Raw genomic sequence first — 22,568 nt, 5'->3', positions numbered from 1 at the left:
CCACTGCTATAATCTTTGTTTATTTTCCCCCCAAAATGAAGATTTAACATTGTACAAGTTTAAACCAAACAGCCCATTTTTATAATGCATTTTACATTTCTCAGCAGGCAAACACCAGGAGCAGTATAAAGGACTATGATCAGAGACCTTAAAATAAAAATAAATAATATACCTCAGCATAAATAAATGAATGAATGAATGAATGAATAAATAAATGCTTGGAAATAAATGCCAACTTGAAAAGCCACTAGACAAATTGAATGAAACAATTAGCTCGCCCCAAATTCTCAGGACTACTTATTCCCATTAAAGGAAATAAAAATAAAGACCATCTGCAGAATGTAGCCAAGGTATGTGGAAATCCACAGGATACCTGAATTATTCTGTACCGTATACATATTCCTCCTATGAGGCATCATCTTATACTCATTCCCTTCTTTCCGGGTCCGCCGCTGGCCCGCCTCTGAGGATTCCCTGGAGAAAAGAAATTTTAAAAGAGTGAGACTTCTAAACAAGGATCCCTTTCAACTCTTTTTCTCTAGACAGTCAGTCTTACACAACACTTTGGCCTCAGAGAAAGTGGCAATACCTACGAGAATGAGTTACTCTGAGCTTCCGCCAGCCGCAGCCTCTTGGCATGATTCTTCCCTTGATAGTGAGCCTGAGCCACAGCCGGAGAACTAAAGGAGGCATCACAGAGCTTACAGTAATCGTTCTCTGTGGCCAGGATCACTCTGCCTCCCGGCTTAAAGGAGCCCATCTGACATCAAAGACACAAGAGACAAAGTTAAAAAAAAAAATGTGAAGTTTATTCCCTTCTTTCCTTCAAAGTTCCCTCTAAGTGTTGAAAGATAACCAAAGGTTACGGCCACAGCATTCGGCTTTATAAGGAAAGGACATAATTCATTCCAGAAAAAAAAGCAACAACAACAGAGAGAAAAAAAAATGTTGAGAGACAATGTGGTTTTGTATTACAATCACCTATGTACCGAACTGGTTAATGGCTTGTTGCTATCTCCATGGAGAAATTTTTTAAAAGAAGCATAGAAGATTCAGGGCAGTACAGGTAAGGCCTAATATCACATTATCAGAAAGATAAAGTCCATCCAGAATCCATCAGCAAGACTTTAATGAATGCCTGCTGCTTTTAGGGCTTGCTACCTAATGCAGAAGGGATATACAGACATGTATTTACAAATGAGCCCCTCTCCCAAAGAGTCTAAAAATTAGCTACAGATGTAGCTGGGGAAAAATAACCAACAGATTCAGACAACTGTATTCAGCTGAGAAACGAGTTGTGAGAAACCTAACACAGTGCCTGGAAGATAGTATCGACTCAATAAATACGGTTAACAAAAAAAGACAAACTAGATTTTGGCTAGAGGAGAATAAGATACATAATAAGGAGCCTGGAAAGCATATCGTATTAGGACCAACTGAGGGAAACAGTATTGTTTCATCTGGTCAGAAAGATTTTCTGGGGACAGGACAGCTGTCTCCAAAAGTCACAAAGGGCTAGGCTGTGAAAGAAGGTGATGGCTGTTTGCTCAGGAGGCAGACACCAGCTGAAAACAGTCCCCAGCCAGGAGTGACCATCTCGTTCCAGAGCAGCCTTGAGGCCTGTAAACTGCTCAGCCTGAAAATCTGTCTGGGTGTTTTCCTGTCCTTTGACTCTGTTTTTACCTTCTCTCATTTACCCCACAAACTCGTGAGGATGGAAAGATAGCTGGAATGGCTGTCCACACTTTAAATACTGGAAAACCGATGTTCAGACAAGAAAAATTATGCTGTCATGGTTAGTAGAGGTCCAAGGTCAAAAGAAATTCTTGTTCCACCAATTCACAAAACATGTAATGCCATGGACAAGTTACTTAGCTTACCTGAGCTTCTAATAAATGTCCAGCTGAGACAAATGTTGCTGGCCCACGGATTACACACCCACTAATAAGAACAATACCTCTACGTTCTTGGAAGCACTAAATGCAATCAGGGCCCAGGACTAGAGTGAGGCAAGACAAGCATTTGCCATGGGCATGAAATTGAAAGGTGTATCAAAAAACTCAGCCATCAAGATAAATAATATTTTAACGGAACATTCTTACAAATCCAACCTGATGCCAAAAGAAATCAATGTAAACAAAGTACCAAAATTTTAAATACAGACAGGATCAGGAATAGCGCCATGCCAAGCCATATGGCAGCCAAGGCAGAAGGAAAATCAGTAATACCTACCCCGTCTTTAAGTCGTTGACATTTTGTTTACTACTGATTTTTTCAAATTAATTTTGGATTTTTACAATACGACATTAAAATATTTATCTTGATAACTGAATGTTTTGGCTCCCTCTTAATTTTTGTGCCTAAGTCAAGTACATCCCTGACCTCATCTTAGTCCCAGTGCTGAATGAAGTGACGCATGAAAAGTGCTTAGCAGAGTGCCTGGCATAGTAAGTGCTCAATTAGAGTTATTATTATCTATGACCATGTATTGTTCTACGGACAAAGACAGATGAAGGAATATAATCCATATTTCAGAGACTGTTACCGAGTACAGGATTTCTTGCCTCAAACACCTGCTTTACCTACCAAAGAGTGAAAGAACTTGGCTCACCAGTATGTGTCATTACACCAAAGTCCAGATAAAGTTTATACAGGCTCTCGCCATAGAGGTAAGAAAGCGGTAATCTGAGAAAACTGACCTTGCTGCAAGGCAAATAGGAAGTCAGGGGGATTAACTGTAATAAAGATATAAGTGTTTAAGAACCTCTCTTTTCATTCAGAGCTTAGCCTAGACATTCAGAGTTATTTAACCCAGAATTTTGAGAAATGCTTAGAGAAAAGTACATGTACCGATATTTGTTTCATCATTTCATGCATCGCAACCAAAGCCAATGAGAAATCTCGAGGGTCATGGATGCTGGCAAGCTTTACATCCAGCACTACAGTTCAAGGAGTTAAAAGTACCAAGGAGAACCTTTTGGGAGTATTTGCCCAACTGTACCTTGATGGGCTCAAGGATGACAAATTTCATCCATGACCACTTGTGCACAGGACAGCCTCCACCCTGACACACGCATCTCACCTGTGGAGGGACCGGAACCGCTGGGGTGGCCACAGGTTCCACCACGCTGCTCATTCTGGCAGCAGGAGGACAACTGTTTGCTGCATAGTAATTTCGGAGTTTCTTACCGTGATTTTTACCCTAGAAGTAAAATGAAATGAGTCATCACCATGAAGAAAATCTGTCAAATTGAGTCAATGTACTCACTAAAAACACAGAAATAAGGGGAGAAAAACCCAAGCGATGTTACCTGCATTTTATTGTTTCAGATATATGCAACAGTGGGGTAAAGAGACTACTAGATCTTAAAGTAAAAGAGTCTACTCTTTGGTTCCAATAGAATGATTTATCTGGGAAAGATGAGGGAACAAAGCCAAAAAAATCTGAATTTCCTATTATTTCTGGAAAAGTATCACATTTTCCAGTGATTTTGTCCTCCCCCAACTTGTTGCCATTCATATGCCACTGCCTAAATATGAGTTTTATTACACTCTGATCTAATCTACTTTATAAGTCAGTAATGAAATGGATAATCCAGTTATTTTTACAAAAATAGCACTTGCAGAGTATCTTTTTGCTTGCAAAGGACTCTCCTGTGCATCAGCTCATTTGCTGCTCACAAAATTTCCTGTAAGAGGAATTTGTTAGTATTTCCCACACATGACAGCTGAGGAACTCAATCTGGAGACGGTGGAGGACTTGCCCCTGGCACCTTCAGCTGGGGTGAGAAGTGGAGCCAGAGCTTGGGACAGGCCCTCTGAATTGAGAGCAAGGCCCTTTTTGACTATATCAGAATGGCTTCGGGAGGCACTGTGTACCTCTACTAAAATGCATTTGCCTCTCTCGGTGTGTTTTAAGCTGTTATTCACACGATTATATTCCCTGAACTGACAGAAACTTCAAGCCTGTAGGCAAACATTCATTCACCATCTACTACAGGCTAAGCCCTAGAAACGAAAAGACCTAGCACACACTCAAGAGGAGACAGATATATAAGCAGGTAATTAAAGTAAGGCGATAAATTCTACCTTCTGACCACTGGAATGCCCTAAAGGTGCTTTTGCCAAAGTCACGTGACCTTGTGGTCAAACTCACATCTGTGGCTTCACCACATTCTAACTCTAAGCAGCATGACACCATTGCTACTCCCTTCTATTGTCTTCTGTGACTCCCACTTACCTCCTGACTTCTCATACTCTAAACTCCGCAACATCCAAATCTCCACCGTTGGCCCTCTTCTCCATCTACATTATTCTACCCTCATAGCTTTAAAATAATCAACAAGTTAGTAGCTCCCAAATTATCTATCTCCATCCCTATTTTGGACTGAAGGATTGTGTCCCACCAAAATTTGTATGTGGACATCTAATCTGGAGGTGGAGCCTTTGGGAGGTGATTAATCACTGTCCTTATAAAAAGAAGGCCAAGAGCTCCCTCACCCTCCTCATTCTGCTATGTGAGGATCCAGGGAGACGTTGGCTGTCTGTAACGTGGAAGAGGACCTTGCCAGAATCCAACCATGCTAATACCCTGATCTCAGACTTTCGGCCTCCAGAACTATGAGAAATGAAACTCATTCTAGCTCCAGGGCTTTTGTACTTGCTGTTCCTTTTGCCTGGAATGTTCTTCTTTCAGTTCTCTGCATGGCTAGCTCCTTCTTATCTTTCAGGTCTTAACTCAAATGGCATCTCACTGAATGCCATCCTCCCCTACTCTGCACACACATACTCTCTAACACGTTACCACACCGTCTGGTCTATCCTAGTTCCACTTAGCATGATCTGAAATGACATTGTTTGGTTTGTTTTTTATCTCTTTTGTACTTTCTGGAATGTAGACTCCTTAAAAATAAGGACCTGTCTTGTTTACTCTTCTATCTCCAATGTCTAGAACGGCTTCTAGGCACCTGTCTGGTTCAGCCGGTAGAGTGTGCAGCTCGGGTTCGTGAGTTTGAGCCTCACGTCAGATGTAGAGATTACTTAAAAATAAAATAGTAAGTAAATAAATAGATCTAGAACAGTTTGTAGCATATAGCAGGCAATCAGTAAAGATTTGTTGGCTAAATGAACCAAGTATTATAATGGAGACAACAAATACACTGCCAAGAGAACGCAGAAAAGGAATTTCTTAACTCTGGCTAAATGTGTCAGAGAAGGCTTCCCTGAAAAGGGGACAATCAAGTAATCTTTTAAAATGAGCAAAAGTTTACCAGGCAGGTAAAGAGTGAGGGGAAAGAAAATTGTGAACAGAAGAAATACTGTAAGGAAATACTGTAAGCAAAAGCCCAGCCTGCCCTATTGAGGAATCACAAGAGAGACAGTCTTCTGGAGAAGAGAAGGACTTGAGATACATAGTGGGCTTAATGGCGAAACAGATCTTGGACTTCAGAGGCAGCAGGGAGCCCCTGAAGGACTCTAAGCAAAGTAGTTACATGACTGGATTGCATTTGATAAAAATCAACCTGGAATTAGCACGGGGGATAAGTCAGAGTAGATCAAAGCTGCAGCTGGATAGATGGAACAGAGCTAAGGACAAAGCCCTGGGACAATTTAATGTAACCGTGTAGTAAGAATGAGGATCAAGAAAATGAGATTGAAAATGTCTGGTCCATCAAATAAAATGAAAACCAGACAAGTATGGTATTATGGAAGCTAGAATAAAGTGTTTCAAAAGAAGAGTCTAATTAGATACATTATGACCCAGGAACTGTACTACATATCACCAAACAGAAACATACATATAAGGAGATATCTATAAGTGTTCCTAGGGGGCGCCTGGGTGGCTCAGTCAGTTGGGTGTCCAACTTCAGCTCAGGTCATGATCTCACCATTTGTGAGTTTGAGCCCCACTTCAGGCTCTGTGCTGACAGCTCAGAGCCTGGAGCCTGCTTCGGATTCTGTGTCTCCCTCTCTCTCTCTGTACCTCCCCTGCTCACACTCTGTCTCTCTCTCTCAAAAATAAACATTAAAAAAATTTTTCTTAAAGCATGTTCCTAGAAGGACTGTTAGTAACACTGAAAAGTAAAAATAATTGAAGTGTCCATCTACAGGATAATGCATAAATCATAGTCTGTTCCTACAATGAAACACTATACAGTAGTGAAAAATAAACATTCCAGGGCCATGCATGGCAACGTGAACGATTCGAACAAAATGCTGAATGAAAAGAACAAGTTGCAAAAGGAGATATATAACAATAATTTTTTTAATATGGGAGTTAAAAATATGAAGAGCCACTACAGTTTACATAAGGAAACAGTATGTAGCAAAAGTACAAAAAAGTAATGGAACAATAAATATCAATTCAGTACCGTAGCTACACTTAGGAGCACAGGAGAGGATACAATTTGGGAAGGGATGCATGGGGGCTTCAACTGAATGGATAATTTTCACTCTTTCAGCTTGATGGCAAATGTGCAGGTTCATTATACTATTTTTGTGCTTTTTTATGTCTGAAGTATCTCATAAAAATTTAAAACAATACTAACAACGACAAGAAAAAAAAGAGTTGTTCACCAGGTCAAATGCTACTGTGGGGTTGAGTAACGTCAGGACAGAGAAGTAATGCCTGGATTTAAAATCAGAGGTTGAGGGGCGCCTGGGTGGCGCAGTCGGTTAGGCGTCCGACTTCAGCCAGGTCACGATCTCGCGGTCCGTGAGTTCGAGCCCCGCGTCGGGCTCTGGGCTGATGGCTCGGAGCCTGGAGCCTGCTTCCGATTCTGTGTCTCCGTCTCTCTCTGCCCCTCACCCGTTCATGCTCTGTCTCTCTCTGTCCCCAAAATAAATAAACGTTGAAAAAAAAATTAAAAAAATAAATAAAATCAGAGGTTGAGTAACTTTGCTAGAACCGTTTCAATAGAGGGGTTAAGAGGTGACACGGAGGGGCTTGGCGAGACAACGGGAGATGTGAAAACAGAAATAACTAGTATAAGCAAATGTTTAGAAGGGTTCTATGACAGGGCAGGGAGCAGACATATAGGGTGGAGAGTGAGAAAGGGAAGTGGGTCAAGGGAACGCTGGTTTTAAATTTGGGTTTTACTTAGGCTCGTTTGCATGACAACAGAAGGAAGTCAGTGAAACCTGAAGAACAGATGGTACAGGAGCCAAAGCATATCCGTGAAAAGGCAGAAGAAGACGAGGCACATAGTACTACAGGAAGAGCCAACATTAGACACTATTCACAAGTTTCGAGCCGACGTTACATCCATAACAAAATGACAATCATGGCAACTAATGTTTTTTAGCATTTGTGTGATAAGCGGTGTTCTAAATACTTCATATATACTATCTCGTGTAATCTTCATGAAATCTCCATCAAGTAGGTATAATTACCATCCCCATTCTACACATGAGGAACAGGAACTCAGGAGAGTTAAAAACTTGCCCAAGAGTTTCCAGATAGCTAGGCAGCAGGTACCTGGGCTTGTGTGTCCCCATCTACCCTCTACAAACAATACAGAACAGTAAGGAAAACAAATAAAACTACACAAAAGCCATGCCCTCCACATAACAAGAAGGCACAGAATGCCCAGACTTCAACATAACTATAAGTAAAAATGGAGAAAACATCAAATCCCAGGGAGCACTCACTCACACTTCTGCCACATGCATTCACAGTAAGCAAGAGAGTCTTTCTGCATGAAAGAGAGAAGAGGAAGCTAGCAGCAGACCTAAAATTGCTTTCAAACCACCACCAGGAAAAATAAACCCACCCTAAGTTTGTAAACACTAAAACATGATCTGGTGGAGCAGAGCACTCACTACTGAACGGGGCTTAAATGTACACATGATCTGAGGCAGCAAAGTGGCTTCTGGAGGAGAAAAAGACAAGAAGGAAGGGAGAGGCACCTTTTGGCACATGGGAGGCAAAGGGCGGGAAACAACAAAACAGGAAAAGCTAGCATCCTACAAAACAACAACAACAAAAATTAGAGGACATACAAACCACAAAAAAAAAAAAAAAAAAAACCCTGAAGAACTGAACTTTGCTACGGTCACAGAAGAGACTGTCACTGAATTAAGACTCTCATAAAGCACCCCAAGTCCTCATAATGAACAGATGAAAACTAGTCAGTTCTTTATTTTATTTTTGAAAACTAATCAATTCTATAAAAAGTTATTACCAAAAAAATTAACACATCTCAGCCAATGAACTCCACCCCCCCCCAAAAAAAACATACGAAACACAAGAAAACCATTAAGACAATACTCCAATTTGAACTAATATAGTCATTTATTTGGAAATCTGAAACATCACCTTATCACCTTCAATCAGAATCCAAGAGGTACAAGGGAAAATGGACAAAAGAGGAAGAAATGAAAAGAAGGGTAATTAAACTTAGGAAAGAAAAAAGAGAATTTTATCAAAAATGAGAAGTAAATGCGTGCCAAAGGAAAACAGACACAAATGAAAATGTACTAAGAGACACCGAAGAAAGACAGAAAAGCAGTCTAGAAAATAAAACAATATAAAGACAAAAATCTTATAAGCTCAGAGAGGAAGCAATGGAAATGGAGGACAAGAAGGAATACTTTCTGTAAAACTGGAGCCCCTGAAAGACAAAAAAACAAAACAGCCAAATAGAATATTTGAAACCATATTCAAATAGAATATTTGAAATTACAACCCAAGAAAATTGTCCAAAAGTAAATCAAGACCTGAATCTACATATTGAAAAGGCACGCCAGGTTTCTGGGAAAGTCAACCGAGGACAATCAAATCTGAAGTGTGTTTTTCAAAAGGTATGAAATTTCAAAGAAAAAGAAAAGAAAAAGCCTCAAGCTTTCCAGGCAAAAGGACCAAATAACTTACAAACGCATAAGAACTAGAATGGCATCCACAGTATGTAAAACAAGGCAGTAGCTGAGAAGCATTTTTTTTTAATGACATGTAATGAAAGTGTCAACCAAGGATTTTATGCATAGCCCACTGTCCCTGTGTCAAGGGTCAGGACTACAGAAAAACATTTTCAACATACACAACCTTCGGAACTCAGGACGTGTAAGTCCTGCTTGAGGAATCTTTTGGAGCTTCGTTCAACCAAAAAATGACTGGGAAAACTTCAGCAAAAGGGCTGATGGTAAGTGTTTTCATAGATATAATTCTAGATCAAAAACTAAATAAAACGTGGAGATCAGGATGAAAGATTGATGTTCAAATATTACACAACACAATGGAAATCATACAACAAAAAAGAGAAAAAGGAAGAGGAAAGTAGAACAAGCCCATTGATTCTGCAATAGGTAATTTAGCTGGAATACCATTAAAAACTGACAAACCAGAGGGGGGCCTGTGTGGCTCAGTTGGTTAAGTGTCTGACTTTGGCTCCGGTCATGATCTCGTGGTTTGTGAGTTTGAGCCCCGCATCAGGCTCTGTGCTGACAGCTCAGAGCCTGGAGCCAGATTCAGGTTCTGTGTCTCCCTCTTTCTCTCTGCCCCTCTCCCTTTCTCTCTCTCAAAAATAAATAAACGTTAAAATAAAAAACCCTTAACTGACAAACCAGATAATACATTAAATAACTGAACAGGATAGTAAGATCACTTAAAACGTATAAATAATAGGGATATGAGAATGGACTACAAGTTATAGTAGGATGTGATATACATTCCTAAGTATACATTTTTGTATAGTTCTTACTTTTAGAACTATATTAACATTTCACAAACTTAGAAAAAGAATCAAAGTCAACAAGAATTGGGGAGGACTCAAAATACAAACAGAAACAAACAAACCTTTTGTATAAAAAAATGAATAACACAACAATACTGAATGGGGGGGGGGGAGAAACTATTCACATGGTCTTAAAGTATCACCCCCACGATACTTATTAAACACAAAAAGAAAAATAGTAACTTTACAAAACAAGAACCTTATAGCAGGCAGCATCTCTGTAACCTAAGTAACTTTTTAAAGCAATATTTTTACTATATATCATGCTAAAGACAAAAAGAACAATACACAAATATTATCCTCTGGTTAGCAGGTTTTTCATGGGGATGTAGCTTATCAATCCCCAAACTATGTATACTGAGAGAGAGAGAGAGAGAGAGAGTGTGTGAGTTGTGGTTAATGAGTGCCTAAGTTTTTCACTATCCCAGAAAGAAATTAAACATTAAGAAAAGATGAAAGGCTAGAACGAACACTGTCCTGTTGTACTGAAATTGGAAGTTTCAATCTGAACTCAGTTTTCAACATACATGCACATAAGTATATATAAATGTGTGTACACATAAATATATATAACTAGCTCTGCCACTGAGATAATCTAGAAACACTAACATCCCAGTAGCAAAGAGTATGCCTTGCACTCAGATTTTGGTTTCTAAACACCGTTTTCCAATAGAAGTATACCTGGCTCCTTGAAGAAGTGGCTAGCATAGGGAAAATACAAGAAAATCCTAGAATCTTTTGTATTCAGGAATTAAGGAAGCATGACAAAAATTACAGGGAGGTGTTAAAAGGACACAGGCACCAGTTTGAAGATTCTCACACTTTTCAAATCTGGGACAACAGAAACATCGGAATAAATAATGATAATAATACATTATATCCATAATACAAGAATCCATAATCTATGGTGATTGAATGAAAGCAGAAAGTTCTTCCTTAAGGTAAAATTCCAACTAATAAAGGTAGAAAGAATAATTAAAACAGAAAAATCACCATTTGGCAAACACCACAGTAATAATCACTGCAGGAAAGAATCACCAATGGATGTTAAAATTACTCAGTGAAAATACCATAAGAAATAAAATACTCACAGAGTCTCAAAGTACCTCCCCACATGATACTTATTAAACACAAGAAGAAAAATAGTAACTTTATAAAGAAGAACCCGGCAGGCACCACCTTAACCAGTAACGAAAGTCAACAGCACCAATGATGCAAAATTTTCATATCATCTCCTTCCCAGTATGATGCACGGGGAATGATGCAACATCACTTCTGTGGCATTTGTGTCAAAAAAAAAAAACACACACACACACACAGAATCTGAGCTTAATAATGAGAAAACATCAATCAAACCCAAATTGGGATATTCTACAAAACTACTCTTCAAAAATTGCAAGATTGTAAAAAACAAAGAAAAAACTCAACCTGTCTAGATTAAAGGAGACATAACAACCCCATGCAAAATTTCATCCTGGATTGGATCCTGGAACCAGGAAAAGGACCCCATTAGACAACTGGTGAAATGTAGTCTGTAGATTAGATAATATTATTGTTATCAGTGTTAATTTTCTGATTTTGATCATTGTACTATAGTTATAAAATATAGTTATAGTTATATTTGGGGAATCCGGATGAGGTACATGCAGAAATTTTTGGTAGTGTTTCTGGAACCAGCTTGTAAGTTAAAGGTTATTCAAACTGAAAAGTTAATAAAGTAGGATAAAACTTGCCCAAAGCCACAAGTAAGTGGCAGAGCTAGGGTCAATCCTGAGCCACCACGCCTCACTGCACCCTAGGAAAAGTCAACAGTATTAAGAACCATCTCAGGTACCAGAAACTTTTCTAAATGTCTTACACATACTATTACTAGTGACATCATCATCTTCTTCATCATAAGGCAGAGAGGAGTTAGGATATATTTCCAATGTCATACATCTAGTAACTAGTGAGACTACAATTTGAAGACTAGTCTGACCCCAAAGTCCATGATTTCATGTTCTAAACTAATAGCCTACAGAACAGATACTAGCAAAGGAAACGGTAACAAGAGACCCTTAAAAATTAAAGACATAAATGCCAAAGTAAAAAAATTCAATATAGAGTTAGAATTCAATACCTCTTAGAAATAAAGGAATGATGAAAGAGAGAAGAGATAAGCAATATAAAGAATCGATCCAGCTAGTTTAGGCAAGGGCTCCCAGAATTACCAGGAAAAGAGAGAAAGTATAGAGAAGAATTTTATCAAGGAAACAGCATCAAAGAAAATCCCCAGAGCTCAAGAGAAACAGGAATATGCAAATTGAAAGGAACTACTAGCACTGACCAAGGCCAATGGGAAAAGAGGCACAACTAAACACATCCATCACTGTGCACTGTGAAATTTCAGATATTGGGGATCAAAAGGAGAGCCTAAAAGCTTCCAAGGAGAAAAGTTCCAAAATTAAAGTAGGTCACCCACAAGAGAGTAAGAATCAGAGTAAGATTTCTCTTCAGCAATATTAGATTACAAAACACACACACACACACACGCGTGCGCGCGTGCACGCACACATGCACACACAATGAGGTATAGCCTTTAACATTCTTAGGAAAAAAAATTTCAACATGAAAATAAACAGTCACATAAGAAAACATAATACACACATTTTTAGACATACAAGGGCTCAGAAAAATTTATTTCTTATTACTCCCTCACTTTATTTTAAAGAGAGAGATGTATTGTAACGTACATTTATATTTATTCTTTCTTCCTTCAAGTAATGGGAAGAGGTACTTCAATAAAACAAGATTGGAAAATAGAAAGACAGGAAGAAAACATGTATATTTAGAAAAGCGTTGTCCAAGCCAGAGAGCGAAGAAGAGAAATCCAAAATTGACATCGCTGCAGCAAACCCAGAGAGCATGGGAGGATGGAGGGATCTGGGATAAAGGGGGGATTCCACACAGTGGAAAGTGCAACGCACTGGAGGGGGAAATGGGGATATGATAAAGATATATTATGTAAGAAAAAGAAGGCACAAGAAGAAAAGCAAAGAAAAACTCTAGGATATACAATAAGCTGCACAATGAAGTCAGGATCCAAATGTGAAACAACTAGTCCAAACTAGAACAGGAAATCAGTGGGTCTAATAAGGATAAATAAAACGGATTATAAGCAATAAAAACAAAGATTAAGAAGCTAGCAATTGTTATAAATTCATAAGATTCTTCTCCCTATGTTTTTAAAGTATCAGAAACTCGAGGAAAAACAAAAGGTTATTTCTAAGTTACAATCCGCATATGAAACGAACTAAAAAGGGCATGATTTTGAGCAACTGGTGGCATTCAAGAAAGGGTCATCCATTTGAACTTCGCTTTTGAGTAGCATGGGATCGTGACATTGGAAACAGAGAAGAAAACAGTTCTACTGTGGACAACAGTTCCCTACTCATAGTAATGCAAAAGCTGAATGTCAACTTTCAACAATTGGAATCAACCTTATAAATAGAGCAACAGAAATTTTAATTTGATTATCAAATAAACAAAAATGTGATCAACCTTAACAGTGTCAAAGTAAAACTATCGCCAACACAAGATGAGATTGGAAGGCAGAATGGAGAGGAACAGGAAGGGATAGAAGAGGAAGAGAGAACAGGTGATTACTGCTTTTCATTATATGCCCTTTGTTCTACATGCATTATTTTGAGTTAAAATTTCTTCAAATGTTTTGAGGAAGCTGTTCCTAGTGGCAAATGCTACAAAAGGTCGAGAAAGAACTAGATTTGACCTGTAAGACCACAGGTGACCTTGGAAAGGACCATTTCAGTAGAATATTGGAACGGAAATCAGAATGCAGTGAATGAATAGAAAATGAAGAGCAGGAGAGGACAATTATACCTGTCAGAACTCTTAGGAGAGAAGAGAAAAGTTGCCAAAGAAAGGGATTAAAAGCACAGGAAAGGTTGCTGTTGCTATTTTTATTTATATAGAAAAACCTGAGCAGGTTTTTAATTTGATCGAAGTAAAGAAGTGATGACAGGTGATGAAATCCACAGTTAGGGCAAGTAATCAGCCTCGTACAGAAGAAGGGATATGTACTCTTCAGAAATAAGAAGGAACGAGGTCAAGGGGACTAGGATGGAGAGGCAGAAAGCTGGTGAGACACAGCCACCGGCAGGATCATGGAGACCTCCTGTCTTCTAGTAAGTGCATTTTGACTAAACTCAGTCCACTGCAAGTTCGTTTGGAAAACAACCAGATGGGAGAATTTTGAAAAACATAAAAATTAGCTACGATTAGAGTTGCTGATCATGAAACTGGGTAGCCAATGTTAAAATATAAATACGAAAATCAGTACTCTAAACTTCGGGATAACATCAATTGCATTCTCTGCATTATCAATTAACATCACTACAATCAGCTCACAACTGTAGAACTACTTTTTTTAACCTGCATTCTGTCTCCCTTTCAAATTAATCTAATTAATACAGTACATTGTTATTTAGCTGCTAAATATTACAAATAGAAATAGATCTATGTTTATGACAAACTTTGGAAATGCACCTTGAGTGAGCAGTTATTTTTCAAATCGACACACAAATTAGCAAATAAATTGGTTGACTTTATTTTCAATTGTGGATGCCCTGGCAAAATTTATCCATTTTTGGTTGCTTGTTTTATTTCTGCTAACGACCTTCTATCCAAAGTAGTTCTTCCTCTGGGCATGTCTGCTGCTAAAACAGTGTTGTGTTACTCCATGCCAGGCTTGCCCTAAGTGACCTGAAGCTGCAGACAGATTTTAATAAAACGAAGTTTTTCCTCCAAAGGTTTTATTTTAAATTAAGATATAACTGAAGCCATAATTGTGAGACTGTAAAAATAGGTAATCTCATTAAAAGTAAAACAACTCAGGGTATTTTGAAGCAGATGGACTGGGTTAAAAAGACCTGGGAATAAAACTAAATCTGTGGTGACCAGATACACAGGGGTCATTGCGAAGGCAGCCCCAACACAGGAACATCAGGATGTCAGGGAAAGAAGGTGGTGAGTTTAAAGGGAAATATTGAGCAGCTTCCATTGTGTGTCCTGGATTTCTGGAACATGATACAGTTAGACTCTAGCATAACACTGCCCACACCACACTGAAGGTTGTTTATAATACCCTGGGCAATTTGAAACTTTGCGATTTCAACAATGGCACCAACTGACTAAAACGTTTTGAGTAATGTAATCACCGTGATTTATCATTTCACACAAACCTGTTTCTAGCTTATAAACAGGCTACCACTGACCCCTTTTATCTCACGCATAAGAGAAATAGTGAATTTGTGGTCTTGGTATCACTCAGTATTAAAAATTATAAAGCAGGTTTTCAGAAGTAAAACTTTCCATCACCTCATCAGCCACTTTGTTTTATTAGCCTACTTACAATCATTGCTGTTCTACCTATTCCTGGTTCTTGGTAAGCCTTACTCACTGGTCTTACCCTGGTCTTCAGTAGCCCTTTTCTTTTTAATTTTTTTTAATGTTTATTTATGTTTGAGAGAAAGAGAGAGAGAGAGAGAGAGAGCGAGCGCGAGAGCGAGCAGGGGAGGGGCAGAGGGAGAAGGGGTCAGAGGATCTGAAGCAGACTCTGTGCTGACAGCCGAGATGGCGATGCAGGGCTCAAACTCAGCAACCGAACTGAACCGTAAGATCATGACCTGAACCGAAGTCAGATGTTCAACCGACTGAGCTACTCAGGCGCCCCTTCAGTAGCTGTTTTTAATCATTGTCTATTGGTGTACTGTCTATTAGCCTTTGATGCATCTTACAGGCTGACATTTCTGTTTCCCTTCTGTAGTGGTTTCACCCACCTCTAAGTTATGTCCATGCTCTGACTGTTTATTATTCTGACCTACTCTTTGATCCACACTCGCTCATCTCAACCACATCTATCTTGTTGACATTCAGATTTTACTTCTAAAATTAACTTTCCTCCGGGTGCCTGGGTGGCTCAGTCCATCCAGCATCTGGCTCTTGATTTCAGCTCAGGTCACAATCTCACAGTTCATGAGATCGAGCCCTGCATCAGGCTCTACGCTGACAGCACAGAGCCTGTTTGGGATTCTCTCTCTCTCCCTCTCTCTCTCTCTCAAAATAAATAAATAAATAAATAAATAAATAAATAAATAAATAAATAAATAAATAAAATTAACTTTCCTTCTATACTATGCTAATAAAATTGTTCCATACTTTCACGCGCTCCTACATTAACTGCTTTCCCTTGTTTCTCTGTAAAGGGAAAACAAAAACAAAAAACCTCCCTCTTTAACAATAACACTGACTTCTTTCAAATCTTTGCTTCTAAGCTCTTAGAAACAAACTTAGAAAAACCCCAAACTTTTAATTTTCCATTAGGTTCTACTTTCTTTATACCCACTTGCTTCTCTTTACTCTATTTTTACCCTAGTTCTTGGCTGCTTAAATTATCCACTATGACAGGCTATCCTTCTCCAACTTTTCCCCTTAAAAATTCTGATTATAGAGACATTTATCTAAATTTCACTTCCCTGTTCTCATGTTTTCTAATTTACATATTTACCATATCATGAACAGAGCTGAAATTAAGTACAATTACTAATCTTACCAACTAAAAAGTTCAGAGCACACACGTGTGCGCGCACACACACACACAAATGTAAAACCAAAGAAAAAACAACAACAAATAAATGCAGATTGTGTCTTATCTAGGTTAAGCCTTATAATCCAATGACCCTCTTCAAATTGAATTCTCTCTATTCATAACCAGAAGCATCCATTACTGTCTATAGAGCCATAACGTGATATTAGGAGGGGAAAAAAGGCAGGAGATACAGATATAATCCATACACACATATTAAAATTACACACTGCCCAAGAGTTTTACTTCATAAAAGTAAGCAACTCTTCTTTAAAGGGCACACACAGGTAGGTTTTCTCTCAAGTTAATGACTTAAAAATCAAAACTTGAGAACTTAAGCTTGATTTTTCAAAGTGAGTCTTAGCCTGTAAAACTGGCCATTCTGCAGGAATAAATGAAGAGGAAAACTAGCACTGAGTCTTGGGTTTGACAAGCATCATCCTGACTCCCCTCAAACAGTAAAAGAGGCAAAGGAAGACCCTGTATCAAACACTGTGGTGGAGAGTGGTACACAGAGAGAATGAGAGTGGGGCTGGAGAAGGGGAGAAAATGTAAAAATAAAACCAGAAGATGCCTTCATGCACCAATGAGGACATGTGCCAAGATCTGAGATATAATTAACTCAATCCTCTGCACCTGAGGGCCAAACAAACCCAAACAAAGGGAACTCCAGGGAAGCCACACATTGTCTCTTCCCCCAAATCCCCAGGAAAACAATATACCATCACAATATTTCTGATGTACAATCACCAAGTGACACAGTCATCAGTCTTTAGGATCAAAACAAAACAAAAAAGATTTACACTTACAGTGAATAAAACCCGTAAGTTAGAGATGGTTATAGTGGCACGATGGAAGAAATACTTGTATAAGTCATCTTTCTACCTTACGTCTTATTATCGCAGCTACTCGTGCAAAGAATAAACAGCCAAATCAATGCTGACCCAGAAGACATCCTTTCATTCAGTGGTGTTTGGCCCCAGTTGCTTCTCAGGTCGCCTTTTTCCAAAAAAGGAAATTACATAATTGTATACGGATAGCAATCTACAATAAAAAGAAATACCGTACCCTCTCTTTCGAGCCAAAAGTTAGCTTTCTATTTGTTCTTAGGTAATAACACCCTTTAAAATTGTCCTTTCCGCTAGCCATTCTACATGGAGGTGAAAGCTTTAAACCTTAGAAATGATTACCAGTTCACACTAACGGGCTAAAAGAAACCACAGTATGCTTCCTATGAAGGATAAGGCTCAATATTCCAACGTCATTTTATTCTAATGACAGAAAAATACATGTTTTCCTTAGGAGTGACAGGTTATATAAGAAGAGTCAGAGGTCAAAGAGACAAAGTGTAAGATTCATAGAGATTACCTTGCACTGAGATAAAGTGTATTAGCTACAAGATAATATTTATAAGGCTAATTCTTATAAACCATTTGAACTGAGCTTGGTACATTATGTTTCAAATACCTATTCACCTGAGGATTGCACGTTGGTCCACGAGCACAGATGATGAACGTTTGCCTACAAGAAGTAGTAAGCTATCAAATGCCACACAGTTACGGTGAGAGCCCGTTCTGTGAAATGTGATGCTCTCTTTTAATGTAGGATCCTTATGCTTTTTTATCAGACAAACTAATATCTAGTTCTTCACTAAGCCATCTTGATTATTCCAGGCACAATTGGTCATATCTGGAGACATGACTCTGAAATGGGCAAAGCCCTAAAACATTCTCTCACTAAATTCCTGGTTTTCTTTTCTTTCCTTACCTGATAATGAGCCTGGGCTTGCTGCGCTGAGTTCAAGGTGACATTGCAGAGTTTGCAGTACAGGGGCTTACATAGCTCCTCCAGGGCAGAGTCTTGCTCTCCTCCCTTAGGTAACTCCTCTTCCCCTGCAAGAGGCAAGGAAGCCTCCTGCCCAAAAGGCTTCTGTGGCGGAAGCTGCAAGGTTCCTGTAGACCTGGCGGCCACTGACATAGGAGGAGAGGATGAGGGCCGCTTAGGCAGAGGAAGCCCGGCGTGTTGCAAGAGGATCATTGGGTAGGAAAGCCTTGGGCATAATCCAATGGGCGATGAGAAGTCAGGTCTTCAAATCTGAATCAAGAGGGAAAAAAAAAAATGCTCACTTAAAAATGTGACCTCAGCAATATGACATGTAAATGACCACACCACCTGACCCCTTCCTCTACTTCTCCAAGCCACCTTTGGGATTTCTTTTTGCCTCCTCTAGCAGACCTCCCCTGTCTGTTAATCCACACTGACACTATGCTCTTCCACTGAGAACAGCTTTATAGATTTCGCTTTATTTTGCTTGGCACAGCTCCAACTGCGGTCCCTCTGGCCCATGAACATTAATAGCATTGCATCCATGGCTAATTAAATCTAAAAGTCACATGGCTGAAATGGACATCAAAGGTCACCTAGTCCAGACCCCTTCCCTCAGGCACACTTACACTTAAATACTCTCGATGATAATTATGCATAGACAAAAACACTACAGGCTAAGAACCTTAGCAAATGTCTCCTTTCCATCCAAACTAGTCTTTCCATCCAGATGATGTCAAAAAGAGCAAAATAAAGACTGTCATGTCTTGGAACCCTGAAAACACTCTGAGAGCTAGCTAAAATATCAAGGAAGTTTAGGAATAACTCAGTTACAGTGTAACAAAAATAAATAAAAGAGTTCCTTCCCATCAACCAGTAATAGTTAAATAGGTAAGCCAATGACTCCTCCCAGTAGAGGCTGTAGACAGCGTGTGGGCCACATGTAACTTCAGATGTCCTCTGTTTGGAATATACAGTGTTTTGTTTTGCTTTCACTTTTTAAATTGAATTAGTCATCAACATTTAAAAATCAAGAGATTCCTGGCTTCTCCTGATAAAAGGATGATCTGGCAACACTTGGCACCTGGTCCTATATGGACAATTAGCTAGTCAGTGCTGAGAGGCTGAGAGGCCAGTAGCCAGGCTTGCCTTCTTGGGGCCACCTTCTTCCCCACTCAGCCTGCTGTCTGTATCTGTGCTACTTGCCTTGCTCCCTGTAGGCCCTTAAGCATAGGACCCCACTTTGTATGGCCTTACATTCATGAGTCGCCTAAAAAAATCAGAATATTTTCTCTTCTTCTAGCCATAAATTACCTGCATAAAATAATGTATCAACTAAATGTCCTATGAGGTAATGGATCACACTACCATTAGCCCAATTTAATTCTAGTTCCTCATCGGTCTTTCAGCAATTTCCTTTCTCCTTTTTATTAAGTAACTGATCATCTCAATTCTGTTTTGCTCAGAAAAGATCCAGTATGTTCCAATACCTCTTCAATTTTATACATGGTTTCTCCAGCCTCCCACCCAGCTGGCATCTTCTAACCCTGAGTATCTCAAAATGAACCACAGTACACGCTCTGAGTTCCCATGATTCTAATTAACCCAAATTAAAATCCTTACTCCAAAACACACAATTCCTTCCACTCTCTCAACACTACTGAAACCTCTTTTCTTGGTCAATAAAATATGGCTATTTTAAACTGCTGAAATTTTCCAGCTGCAATAGAAATGTGTACATTTTCTGACAATAATAGATTTACTAAAATTAACCAAAAATTTAAAAAGTTAAACATCTCTTTTAACACAATTTTAAGTATACCTGTGGAAACTGCAATCAAGTAATAACTTTTATACTAAATTCAGGGTCTGGGGGCAGCAGAGGATATCAGGGCAATGGCAAAATAACAGAGTTAAGAGCAAAATCCAAAAATTATTAGTCATGATATTCAACAATACTTCTCATTCATCATAATATTTAAAAGAACAATATTATTTTATTCTTAAGCAGAAGTATACTGTCCATATCTCTAAGAACATAAAGAAAAGCAATACAGATTTAGAACCTTTAAAAAGTCAGATTCTCTATAATCATATTATTCTTCTCGATTAAATCAAACAAGACAGGCATGGATATTTGAAAAAGGAAAACTAAGGAGACAAAGCCACTTTTTCAAAAAGTTAGCTATCTAATTATAATAATCCGTACTATTAAAAGACTACACATGCCACCTGTACAGAGACATACTGCTACCAAACTGCCACAAACAAGCTGCCAGTTCAGAAAATGGAGGAGAGTGTTGAAACATCTGGATAAAGGAAATCGACAATACAAACAAAATCAAACACTACTGATTGCCTAGACATGTCTGGACTTGTTTTATGAAAGCTCACTCCCACTTGAGGAAATTCCAGCACGCATCCCCCCAGTGTTGCCTACAGGTTTCCATCAAAATAAAGTCCAGTCTCAAAGCACAAAGGTCCAAGAGGACCCTTCCAGAGGTGATAAAATCCTGTGCATTACGGAAAAAAATTCTTGCCAAGTACGAACTACCCATTATCACATTTTATCTTTATAATTTTTAAAGAATAGCCAGATATTCCAAAATTATTTCTTGTGATATTTAACAAGCAAAATGATAATGTCAACTCCCAAAAAGGATATGTGCATGACAACTACATCAAGTATTACCATGCTTGGGGGGAAAAAAAAAAAACCTAACATAAAAATTAAATCTAAAACAAATAAAGCCTAGTCTTTAGTGAAAGCATTAGTGATAGAATATAGAGAAACCCAAAGCGTATGTGACTCGGATCCGTTCAACTACTGCATTAGAGTAAAAGAAACTAACTTGATGGCTAATGTAAATAATATATTCCTCAGACCTTAAAAACCATTCAATCTGATGCTTTAAGTGGCATAAACGAAGGACTTATAGTGGTTAACGTCCTGGTTTGGAAGGGGTTGAGGGAACAATAAAGAAAGTCAAGCTTTCATGGTGTACCCTGTTTGAAGAAAAGGAATGATCATGGCATAGTTTTCATGATCAGACTGGGGCCTACTTTTCACATACTGTATTAAAGACAATCACTTTCTCAGCTGGAGAAACCTACAGAGGAAAGAATACAGTGTAAAGGAACAGGTTATTGGTACCACAGCAAACTAGGGAAGTCTACAGTAATTGGGAATTCAGGAAATGAGGGGAAATGGTGAGCATTACTCAGAGGTCATCAGAACGCAGCGAGAAGTAATGAAAGAGAGAAAAATAGAAAAATAATCAGCTGAGGCAAGGTCTATCATATAAGGAAGATTCAGAAGAATGCAGGGATCTGGGGGAGAAGAGGCCTTGGTGAATTGGCGAATGTTTTCCAGTCTCAGCTAAGACGGTTCCGAACCCAAGGGAACCATTTACACGTTTGAATCTAAGCTACATACACTTCAGTATCGCCCACGTATACCTTACATTCCTAATATGTGCCTGCATAAACACGAGCGCGCACACACTCACGCACCTCGATCCCATAAGGATGCCATCACGAAAGATGGAATCCCCGGTCTCCCACCGGGCGGGGGCAAGCGTGAGGGCCAAGGCAGCAGCACGCCTAGACCATCCAAAAGGTGCACGTGAAATGCTCAAAAACAAACACAAATATCAGCAGCGCAAGCCTGTCACGTGGAGGGCAGGTGGAAAGCCCGCACCCGAAAGAACCGCTAGCCGCCGTCGCTCCGGGGCTCGTCCTAAATGCCCCGCGGCTCGCGATCGCCGGCACTTACCGGAACCCTCGGGACGCGCGGGGAGTCTGGGCGCCGCGTCCACGCCGGGCGCCCGCCACCGTCTGCCCCGCGCACCCGGCTCGGCCCGGCTCAACTCCGCCTCTCTCGACGCAACTTTCCCGGCTGGCCCCCGCCAAGCCCCCTCCGCAGCTGAAGGCTGACTGTCAAAAGTCAGTCCAGCCGTACCCACTGGGAAACAGCTGCAGGAAGTGACTGCGGAACCGGGAGGCGGCGGAGGAGGAGACTGAAGGCGCCGGCCCGGCGTCTCCACTGCGCATGTGCCAGGCGGGGCAGCCCGGCCGCGGCGGCCGCGGCGGCGGCCGCGGCGGCTGCACGCGTGTCTCCAGCATCCCTGACAGGCCGGGTGTGCGCGGGACAAGTGCGGGCACTGCGATAGCAGGGCCCCTGGGGCGGGAATGGGAAACAAGCACAGGGCGGAAGGAGGGTGCACCACCCAGCGGACAGGTCCTAAGTGCTGTTCATCACAAACACGCTGGAAAGTTGATCCAGAGCAAAAGCTTGGGCAGAGCTTTTGCCAACTTTCATCTCCTGTCGTTGAGATCCAAACCTTTTCACTCCAGCCGCGCCTTCAGTC

The 22,568-nt window shown here is 39.9% G+C and overlaps 1 protein-coding gene across 7 annotated transcripts in view; it reads right to left on the bottom strand.

Annotated features, from left to right (window-relative positions):
• ZMAT3 (zinc finger matrin-type 3) overlaps positions 1-22,222 on the bottom strand; it is a 32,869-nt gene extending 10,647 nt beyond the window's left edge. Inside the window, exons 1-5 of one of the 7 annotated variants that reach the window (XM_045037247.1) lie at positions 21,974-22,222; positions 18,142-18,468; positions 3,002-3,202; positions 594-760; positions 374-474 (exon numbers count right to left, since the gene is read on the bottom strand). In XM_045037247.1, coding sequence (XP_044893182.1) covers positions 374-474; positions 594-760; positions 3,002-3,202; positions 18,142-18,411 — 739 coding nt within the window. In that variant the 5' untranslated portion in view covers positions 18,412-18,468; positions 21,974-22,222. Of the gene's footprint in view, positions 1-373; positions 475-593; positions 761-3,001; positions 3,203-18,141; positions 18,469-18,576; positions 18,637-20,430; positions 20,533-21,711; positions 21,934-21,973 lie in introns of those variants that run through there. The other 6 variants (XM_045037251.1, XM_023260379.2, XM_023260381.2 and 3 more) reach the window with 6 other exon arrangements.
• Between the last annotated feature and the right edge of the window lie 346 nt (positions 22,223-22,568).

Source organism: Felis catus, chromosome C2 (assembly GCF_018350175.1).
Source record: "Felis catus isolate Fca126 chromosome C2, F.catus_Fca126_mat1.0, whole genome shotgun sequence".
In the NCBI taxonomy this organism is placed as follows: Eukaryota; Metazoa; Chordata; class Mammalia; order Carnivora; family Felidae; genus Felis; species Felis catus.
This window is presented reverse-complemented; position numbering and strand designations above follow the sequence as displayed.